The 10,431-nt window shown below is 39.3% G+C and overlaps 1 protein-coding gene across 1 annotated transcript in view; it reads left to right on the top strand.

The window, feature by feature from the left end:
• Positions 1-6,322, top strand: part of CHM (CHM Rab escort protein) — a 208,751-nt gene extending 202,429 nt beyond the window's left edge. The window contains exon 15 of the mRNA XM_044682814.1: positions 5,690-6,322. Coding sequence (XP_044538749.1) covers positions 5,690-5,896 — 207 coding nt within the window. The 3' untranslated portion in view covers positions 5,897-6,322. The remainder of the gene's footprint in view (positions 1-5,689) is intronic.
• The last annotated feature ends 4,109 nt before the right edge of the window (positions 6,323-10,431 follow it).

Genomic DNA, 10,431 nt, shown 5'->3' with positions numbered 1-10,431 from the left:
AGGAGATGTAGGGGCAGGGGAGTAGATGGGTCTGGCAGGGGAGGGAGGGGCTGGGGTAGGGAAGGAAGAGGCAGAGTGAGAGGATATTGAGCAGGGGCTAAGGTCAGGAGAGTAAGGGTGGGGAGAAGAAGGAGCAGGGACTGGGCCAGTAGGGAAAAGGGATGAGGAAGGAGAGGAAGGGGAGAATTTTAACCAAGGGGAGGAAAGAGTGGGTTTGGGCAGTAGGCAGAGAAAAGCAAGGCAAGAGATAATGTGTATGTGGCCAGGGCAAGAGGAAGGGTGGACAGGGTGAGGCAGAGACTGAGTAGGTTTAGATGGTGAGGGAGGATAGAGAGATGGTACCAAAGGTGCTCTGGGAGTTGAGAGGGGCATAGAAGGGGAGGGGAGTTAGAAGGCGTCAAATCATGGTTTGGGGCAGCAGAAAAAACTTCCTCACAGTCAAAGAGGGAGGTTGACAGGGTGTTATTCTTGCTAGATTTAATCAAGGGTATAGGAAGAGCGACTAAAAGGGTTAAGCCAGAATGGTCTGGATCCAGACAAAGAATGGCCTCCTCACTGGAGGCCTATGAGGGGCTGGGTGTGGTTGATTTATCAAAATGATATGCCCGCAAGAACTAGTATTTATGGTCTTTGGAATCTTTGTTATTAATGTCTAATTTTAAATCTTTTAAGATCTTGAAATCAAAAGAGCCATACTTTGGTCAGCTATGGGACTTATCTGTCCAGGCTTTGCAAAGTTTTTTAACTTCCTTCTTTGTCATCCAAGCCTCCTTAGGAAACCCTTGGTCGTTCCAACTACATAGTAACTTATGTAATGGAGAAACCTCAGACGCTTTACTGGTTTTAATCTATTTATTTCCCATAATGACTGGCCTTTAGACTCATTTGAATGAAGGGCAGGAAAAGCCTTGAGTTTTAGCTAAGAGCTCTCTTCCTTCCCCCTTCTCCAAGGGGTAAAAAGCCAACAGCCACATGCTTCCAAGTGGGAGTGCTGGGGCACTAGCTGAGGGGTGCCTAGACCCCAATGCTTTACTGGGGAGAGGCTTGACAGGGAGCCGCTTCACTGAGCTGGCCTGGGAGGGCAAAAGGCAGAGAAAAAAACTGGTCTAGAGGTGCAAAAACTTTGGTGAAGAGAGCAGTCTAAAGGCAGGGTCCACTGCCAAGATTTTGCCCTTATTAGGCCCCAAAACGCTTCTCAGGGTCAAAGGAATAGAAATCGAGGTGGCAAGGGCCTGGAACTCCTGTGGTAGTTAGGCAGGTTTAGGGATCCTTCTACTGCTCTCCACAATGCCCCACCTCCCACCTAAACTAATGCTGGAGGCATGTGGGTGCTCAGAAAGGGCCTTAAAAAAAAGAAAAGGAAAAAAACTCCCAACTGTGGAGATTTGGGTTACACCTAGTTCTTGGGTCAGGAAATCAGAGCTTACTCAACCCTTTCTCACCAATCCATGTTTCTGGTGCATAAGACTGTAGCTGCTTGGGGAGGAGAGGAGGGGAGTAGCTGCACCAGGAGGCAGGGGGCCAGGGCCAGCTTATTGTTACTAAAAGATCCTGCTCACCAGGCAGTAGCAAGGTGATGGCCTGCTATTCTCAGTCACCCCTCAGCTCTGAGTTAGGAAAAGGGGATCAATCTTACCATCTGAGCAGGACTCTCAGGGGATCAGCGGTGCTCAGGAGGCAGTGACAGGAGAGAAGCAGTGGGAGCAAGAGGCAGTGTGGTCTGAAGCTTTATAGCAGTGATTTCCAAAATGGGTGCTACAGCCCCCTGGTGGGTGCTGCAGAGATCCAGGGGGACAGTGATGGCCACAGGTGCATTTATCTTTCCTATTAATTGCTATTTAAATTTAAAATAATTTAATTTCCAGGGGGCTAAGTAATATTTTTTCTGGAAAGGGGGAGGTAGGCCAAAAAAGTTTGGGAACCACTGCATTATAGTATCAGACCAAAGGCTGTGGCCTTGAAGCTAATCTGTTCTTTTGTTTATTTAAAAAAAAACCAACAACACTCTATAACTTAGAGAAAGAGAACTAAGGGTCCTAAACTCAAGACTTCTGGTCACCAAAGATTGTTAGATTTAAATTAATACCCCAGGCACTTATTTCCATAGAGTTTATTAATAATCACTTGAAATAAAGAAAGCAGATAGGTATAGATTTAAAATCTCTTTTCTACTGAGTCTGATCATGTGTAGATCCTCCCAGATAATTCTCTGTCCGTCTCCCCTGCTGCATTCAGGGAAATAGAGAGAGGTTGGGTCACACCTACACCTTTTTATTCATGTTCATAAACGCAGTGCAGGCATGCAAAATGGGATGAACCAGGTTGGCAGTCCAGAAGAGGTAAGGGATGAAATTCCATCTACATGCTTCCTACTTCAATCTATCCTCTACTCAGATTCCAAAGTGATTTTCCTAAATTGGAGCTCTGTCATGTCATCTCCTTGCCCAAATGCCAGTGGTTCTATATTAACTGTATAATTAAATATAAAACCCTTATTTGACATTTAAAGACTTTTATATTCTGGCCTCAACCTATCTTCTCAGTCATATTAGATAGTATTCTCCTTCCTACACACAGAACAACCAACCACACTGATCATACTGGTCTTCCTACACTGTATTATACTTATTTGTTTTTGTACTGGCTGTCCTCCAACCCTGGAATGCACTCCCTTCTCATCCACGTCATCCAGAATCTCTAATTTTTTCAAGGCTTACCTCAAGAGCCACCTTTACATGAAACTTTTCTTGGTTGGTCTCTATAGCTGATCGTACCTTTCCCCCAAATCATTTTGTATCTATTTTATATATGTTTTGAATATAACTATGTATGTCTATGTTGTCTCCCCCAAGCTAAACTGTTTCACTTTTGTCTCTGGATTTCTAATGCCAGGCATAGTGATTGATATTGACTCCACAACACATTCTCTTTCCTTCCTCAATGAGCATAGTACCTGACCCAAAACCTTCCTCTGCCCCTTCTTCTGCCCTTATTGTTGTTTGTCCTTCATTTTGAAGAGAATTGGTGACACCATGAGGTGATATCTTTTGACTCATGCATGAATTAGATGTAGGGAAGGCCAAGTTATAGAGTTGTGAACCTCACTCTCTCTTCCAGAATCATTGAAATCCAGTAGCAAGACAAAAGTCAGGTTGACTGGCAATGGCCCTGAATGTAGTGGAGGACTTTGGCCTCCTTGATGTCTTACCAGGTTCTAAGTTCTTCATAGTACCCACTCCTGCTGCCTTCATGGCTGTTGGAACAGATTGTTCTCATTTGCCTATTCTTCTGGGGAAAGTCTTCACATGCTTGGGATAGATAGCCTAGCTCCTATCAGTTACCCTTAACCTCATTTAGTTTATCTGCTAAGACAGGTAAGCTGAGGTGTGGCTGCTGTGTTCTATATTTTCTTGAGACCATAGGTGATAGTTAGGGGACAGGTGGGACAAGTAGACATCAAAGGCGAATGAGCAGCCCTGAAAAGGGCTCCCAGCATAAGAAGCAAGGGAGCTATCCTTTTTTATCTCATTGCCATTGTCCACTCAACAATTCCCTTGGCCCTTTATGTACATGCTAGAACCTGGGCCAGGTAGGTGGCACAGTGGATAGAGTGCTACACCCAGAGTCAGGAAGACTTATCTTCCTGAGTTCAAATCTGGTCTCATATACTTAGTAGCTATGTGACCTTGTCATTTGATCCTGTTTGTCTCAGTTGCCTCATCTATAAAATGAGCAGGAGAAGGAAATTGCAAACCACTCCAGTATCTCTGCCAAGAAAACCTCAAATGGGGTCACAAAGAGTTGGACATGACTGAAAATGACATGTACAACAAAGGAACCTGCACTTAACTTGATAGCTGACTTTGTATGATGTTTGGGAGGCAAGGAGGAATTTCTACAATATGGGAAAGCATTAATAACCCTTTAACATTAGATATGGCCAAAATGGGTATATAATTTAGACATAAAGAGTGATACCATAAGCAAATTGGGAGAGCATAGAATAGTTTACCTTTCAGATCTATGGATAAGGGAAGATATTCCCCAGTTGACAAATGGTCAAAGGATATGAACAGGCAGTTTTCAGATGAAGAAATCAGAGCTCTCTGATTATATGAAAAAAATATTCTAAATCATTATTGATTAGAGAAATGCACATTAAAACACCTAGAAGATTGGCTAATATTACAGTAAAAGAAAGTGATAAATATTGGAGAGAATATGGCAAAATTGGGACACTAATGCATTGTTGGTGAAGTTGTGAAACGATCCAACCATTTTAGAGGGCAATTTGGAACTTAGCCTAAAATGCTATAAAGTTGTTCATACCCTTTGACCCAGTAATACCAGTAGTGGGTATGTATCCCAAAGAGATAATGAAAAAGGGAAAAGGACCTATTTGTACAAAAATATTTATAGCCGCTCCTTTTATGTTGGCAAAAAGAATGGAAAATTGAGGGGATTCTCATCAGTTGGGAAATGAATGGCTGAGCAAATTGTGGTATATGATGGTGATGGAATACTATTGAAATAAAAAATTATGGATAGGATGATTTCAATAAAAAACTAGAAAGACCTTCATGAACTGATGTAGTGTGAAGTAAGTAGAACTAGAAGAACATTGTACACAGTTAACAGCAGTATTGTACAATGATCAACTGAATGAATTAACTGTTCTCAGCAATCATGATCTAATATAGTTCTGAAGAATTTATGACAAAGAATGCTATCTACCTCTTGAGGAAGAACTGATGGAGTCTGGATGAAGATTGAAGCTTACTATTTTCCCATTTATTTTATACATGTTTTTATTTTGGGGTTTTGGTTCCATATAAATATTCTCCCACAATAATGACTAATGTGGAAATATACTTCGCATGATCATACTTGTAGAACCTCAATCAGACTGCTTACCATTTCTGAGAGTGGGGAGAGAAGCGAAAGTGGAAGATAGTTTAGTTCTTATGATTTAAGAAAACATGTTAAAAACTGTTAGTTATTATATATTATTGGAAAAATAAAGTTTTTAAAAAGCATTATAATATTTAAAACAATCATATGCAATGAGACTCTATCTGGAAGTGGATTTCTCTTGAGCCAAATCAAACTTTTTTCAAAACCTAAGTAGATATATAGGGCAGTATCTCCATTGACTTGCCACACTTAATTGCTTCATCCTGTTGCCTTACCATCTTGGCACTTTTGGTGCCCACAAAGGCCTGGGATAGCCAAGAGGTAAAGGATAGAGAGAGAAAGTTGTGAGGACCTTTCTGAATTAGAGGAGTGACTCATTACGATTACTATGTGAAAATGACCTCTTTAGATAGATTAGTGCTAAGAAAAATAGGCTATGAAGAAATGTCACAGTCTCAGACAAATTGCATTTTTGTTGACATGTCCAGTGATCTTGAGGTCTTGAGAAATCTGATCAATTCATACCCAATCCTAAGCTCCCCAAAGAGTTGGGGGTTGGAGTTGAGGTAGAAGTTCGAGTATGGGATCGGAAAGTGCAGGTTTCATTTACTTTAGAAGAATTAGATGTATTCTAATAATAATAGCCTAAAATACTATGAGAGGGTTCCTTTCAATGGAATCTATTGTTATTGAAAAAATTTAAACGCATGCATCTGTAAGCGCTTTGAGTTGAATTTGGCTGCAGATAACATTTTGCCATTCCTTCCCTGGACAGGCTGAAGAACTTTTCCAATTCATCTTGCCAAATGAAGAGTTCTGCCCGCCTCCACCGAATCCTGAAGATATTGTTTTCGATGGAGATGGTGTGCAACCAGAGGTTCCTGCACCCAAGCCAGATGCCACTGAAAAAATGACAGGCCAAGGAGATGAAGAAGAGAAGTCTGCAAAAGAGATGACAGCAAGACAGGAAACCGAACTTTAAGAATCTTACTCAGCATCCAAATTATCTGAATATGAGAAAAATTAGAAAAAAGACTAAAAAGTAATAGCCATGCATCTTTTTTTTTTTCAAAATCACATGTTGAAGGAAACCAGGAGAATATTTCCCTCCTTTAAGAAGGGCATTGTACAAAGTCAAACCACACTTTAAAAACATATTTCTTCTCCTTGTATTAAAATATCAGAACTTTTGAATTAACAGAAATGACATATAATTTTCCAGTGCTTTGTCTCCCAGGAATCACTATTCAGGTGTTCAGGTTAAGGGACCTGATCAACTGTTGGCTGTTACCTATTTCCCTCCCCTTTCTCCTTCTCCCTTTTCCCTTCTCCCTTCTCCCTTTACCCTTCTCCCTTCCCCTTCCCCTTCACTCTGTGAAGTTATTTTCCAAAGGCTTAAATCTTTGGAATTCTGAACACTTCCCTGCCTTGGTTCCAATTATAGTGTTTTCATGAGTGGGACAGTCACATACACATCCATAAGTAAGTATAGTTTAGAAAAACTAAGGTTTCTCTTTGCCCCTATTTTGAGGAGTTTTTCCATCTTTAAGAAGCCCCATGATGTGCTTATTGTTGACGTTTTGCAGAAACTTTTATACCTGAGTTTACAAAAGACCATAGTTCTTAAGCTGCAGTCTTACTAACTAACCATAAATTGTTTAAGCAGAATGCTCTCTCAGTGTCTGGAATCTTTTTTGTCGGTAGGAAACCATAATAATTAGGATCAGAAACAGTGATGGCTTTGAAAATAAGATTTAGGTGTGTTCTTGACACTGAAAGAAGCCATGGAGATAAATGGCAGGAGCAGCACTGGACCGACCTGATTGACAGCCTGGAAACAACCTTGCTATGCTACAACTTTGGGGAAACACTTTAACCTCTCAGTGCCTCGGTTTCCCCTTCTGTAAAAAGGAAATAATAATACCATTCCTTGTATACCTGATGAAAATGCTATGATGATAAAATGTATTTGTGTAGAGCAGAAAATTTACTTTTTCCAGGGGAAAAATGTTCTAAAATTTTTAAGCTCTCTCTTCTGGTTTTTGAGTCAAGATGAGCAAATAGCCCCCACACAAAGGCAACCCTAGGCTTCCTGAGAAAACAACTAGGTCATCTATAACTGCTCTTGCTATCATGTACCAAGATTTTGAAATGAAAATGCATCATCTAGATGTATTGGTTTCAACACATCAGTTTATTTTAATAGTCATGAACATTAAATAGCTCCTCCTCTAAGATATTATGACACGGAAGTATGGCTTTAAGTTCTGAGCAAGAAAGGTAGTATGTAAATCTAAGTCATATTCCTTTTCTCACCAGCAAATCCCAAACTAGTGAACAGAACTTTCCAATTAGTCAATCCTAGGGTGTGTAAAACAGAAAGAACTCTACTTCTAATGGCCAAGGCCAGGCGGATGACCCACTTTGGGGGCAATATTTAGTACCTTTAGATCCTAGGGTAAAAAAAGGAATTTGACTTCATTGGAATGAGATTTAACCTGTTTACTCTCTTTCTCTTCAAAAAAGCCATGGCTACATAGGAAAGCACGTGTTTCAGTGTACCTTAGCTGCTACTTGTCCTTGAATTTCCCGTTATAGGAATCTTCAAGGAAGAAAGCTGGTGCTTTGATCAATTTTCTCCCTGGGAAGAGGGAGAAGCAGAATAGTATGAATCTGCACAGGTAATTTTGAAGCCAGGAAATATAGAAGTCTTAACCCTTTGCCCCTTGAACTTTCAAGGCTATTTGCTGCCAATGAATAGCCTTCCTTATCTGAGTGCAAAATCTTCCCTCTTCTTCTCTTCTGATGTTAACATATCACAAATTTCAGGTGCGGTAGAATTCCCTTATAACATAGCTTGTTCCATGGTTTTAGTTCTACCATAAGTCAGATTGTAGCCCCTGAAAACCAACTACTGCATGCAATGAAAACCTGATATATCTTTCTATATAACCCTGTTAGTTTTAGGGCTCCAGGTTTTAGTTTTGTCCCTGGACACTAGCAATATAAAAGGGTTCTCTCGTATGTGAATATTGGGTCTGAATACAAATGCAGTAGGCTGCACTAATTCCCATCTTTTGCTTTATTTTATTAAATCATCTTAAGTTAGCTTCTTAACTACAGTACATAAATTTATACAAACCATACACAGATCAGGGTAACCCCAGATTATAGGGGAAAAAATCATAGTACTATACTTTTGGTTCACTCTGTAGAGCAGTTTAGGGTGTACCAAAGGGAAAGAAGGCTTAACCCATGCCAAACCCTAGTTTAACACTTCCTGAAGTGCTCAGTGAGGATTACTTGTGCAAGGGGGTTCCCTGAGTCTGCTACACATAATCTCCCACTTGTTGTTGAAGTATGAAAAGATTTCAAATCTGGCCCATGTGGACATCAAACCTTGTTATAGACCTCGATCACCTCATTGCATCATTGCCTTGTTGCATCTGAATGTATTAGAAGTTATTCTTTTGGGGCTACTAAAGTCCTACTAACAAATGTTGGTTTTAAGATGAATTCCATGTTTAAAAGGTTTGTTATAGAATCTACATCTTCATCTGTAGTTTACTACATGCAGTCTGTATCAGTTTTTTAAAAAGTAAATTTATACATAATTAAAAACTTGAAATGGTTCATTAAAAGTTTTGAAACACCATTTTTCAGGGACTCAATTTACTTCACATAAGATAACATGTTTGGCAAAAAATGATAATGCTATTCAATTCTACAATTAACTTGGGAACCTTATTGCTACTTTTCTGTGTATTCTTCTCGTTCCTAGAAGTAGATTTGTATCCCAAAGGTCAGATTCTTTTTTTTAATCATTGTTATTAATAAGCAGCAAATTCAAGTTTAAAATTTTTTCACTCACATATTCATTTTTGTCAGATCTATAGCTTTTTAGATGGGCATCATTTATGAAGGCCTAATCAGAGTTTTTTTTAACTTTTGGAGGGTCCTGGACCCCTTCGGTAGTCTGGTAAATATGGTTTATTTCTTATAATGGTGTTTTTAAATGCATAAAACAAAATATGTAGGATTAGGAAGGAAACATGCCATATTGAAATATAGTTATCAAAAACGGTTTTTTAAGTTCACAGATGCTAGGTTAAGAACCCCTGACTTAGTGAAACATTAGGAAAAGAGAAAGAACAAGCTTTTTCCATTTCAATTGCTAAATTAGTTATCTTTGCAAAGTAGAATTATTTAATCAGCTGACCATGAAGAAGAGAGAATTCAGTATTGTTGTTCTTTGTCTTCATTTTCAACTGAGGTTGATGTTCCTGTGTTTATATCAGAAAGTATCAATTCAGGAACTCATTTGCACACTGGAGCAGCAAGTTTTCATAGGAAATAAAGAAAAAATAATCAGCTCTTGTTGCCTTTCAGTATCAGGGACCCTATTTCTTTTTATGTTAGTCCTTTTGTATTACTATATAATCTGCACCTGAAAATTAAATGTGGGCTTTAAAAGATTTTTCCCCATCTCATTAGAGCAACTCTTTGTTTAACTTTATATCCGGTACATTTCCAGACAGCCGTCCTCTTTATGTCATATTTTGGGAAAATATAGCCAATCTGAGTGCACTTCATCTCTTCAAAAGGAGAACTGATTTCAGGATCAAGGCAAAGCATGTGAGTCTTCATTCTGTTTGAAATTCGCTTCATGGAAGCTATAAAACCTCCGAGTCCTAAGCCATAGCTTTACTGTACGTGGATGCCTCCAAACTCCGCATGGCTGCTTATTCTCTCAGTGGAGGTGAGTCAGAAATGTCTTAGTCCATGGTTGCTGAGCACCAAGGGCCTTGACTGCAGGAGACAGAAGTAACCCTTGACATGCTTTTTTGTACCTAAATCATCCACTGAACTGGGATTTGTTCTCAAATTAAACAGCTCAAGCAGAGGGCAAAATGAAGTTTTCCATGGATTCCAAGTAGTTTTTAAAGCCTGTTAGACAGGACCCATTCAAAAGATAGCAGTACTCCATAAAAAAGCAGCCATTTATCTCTAAGATTATTAATAAATCAAGTTTAAGAAAGATAAGGTTAATTGAATTTTTAAACAAGTAGCTGTATTATCCTTCAAGAACCTTGGAGCTCATATGATATTCATATTTTTTTAAAACAAGTACTTTGATATGTTTGAATTCCTCTTTTTAATGAGGGCCTTTCTTTTAATATTAGTTAATTGGTTTAACCCTGAACATCCCAAATCACACTTTGAAGGCCATTTCCCTGTTCTCTTAATGTATACGTTTGGCTGTGGGACTGCATTGCAATGCCCTTTCCATATAAGTTGCTACGTCTGCTCTTTCTCATTATCATGATGCTTAGGGCCATTTGACAGGTAATCATTAGAACTTGGATCCACGCAGACCATGGGGTCTTTTCTCCTATCATTACCAGGGGATTTATGTTGGTAACTTGTATTAATGCTAATAGGACTTGCATGTGTAAATCCTCCTTGTATCAATGGGACAGTTGACCCCTAAAAGAAATATTCCTTTAGAATAGCCAG

This window comes from Gracilinanus agilis, chromosome X (assembly GCF_016433145.1).
Source record: "Gracilinanus agilis isolate LMUSP501 chromosome X, AgileGrace, whole genome shotgun sequence".
In the NCBI taxonomy this organism is placed as follows: Eukaryota; Metazoa; Chordata; class Mammalia; order Didelphimorphia; family Didelphidae; genus Gracilinanus; species Gracilinanus agilis.
The sequence above is the reverse complement of the archived record's forward strand: the minus strand, read 5'-3'. Positions and strand labels throughout refer to the sequence as shown.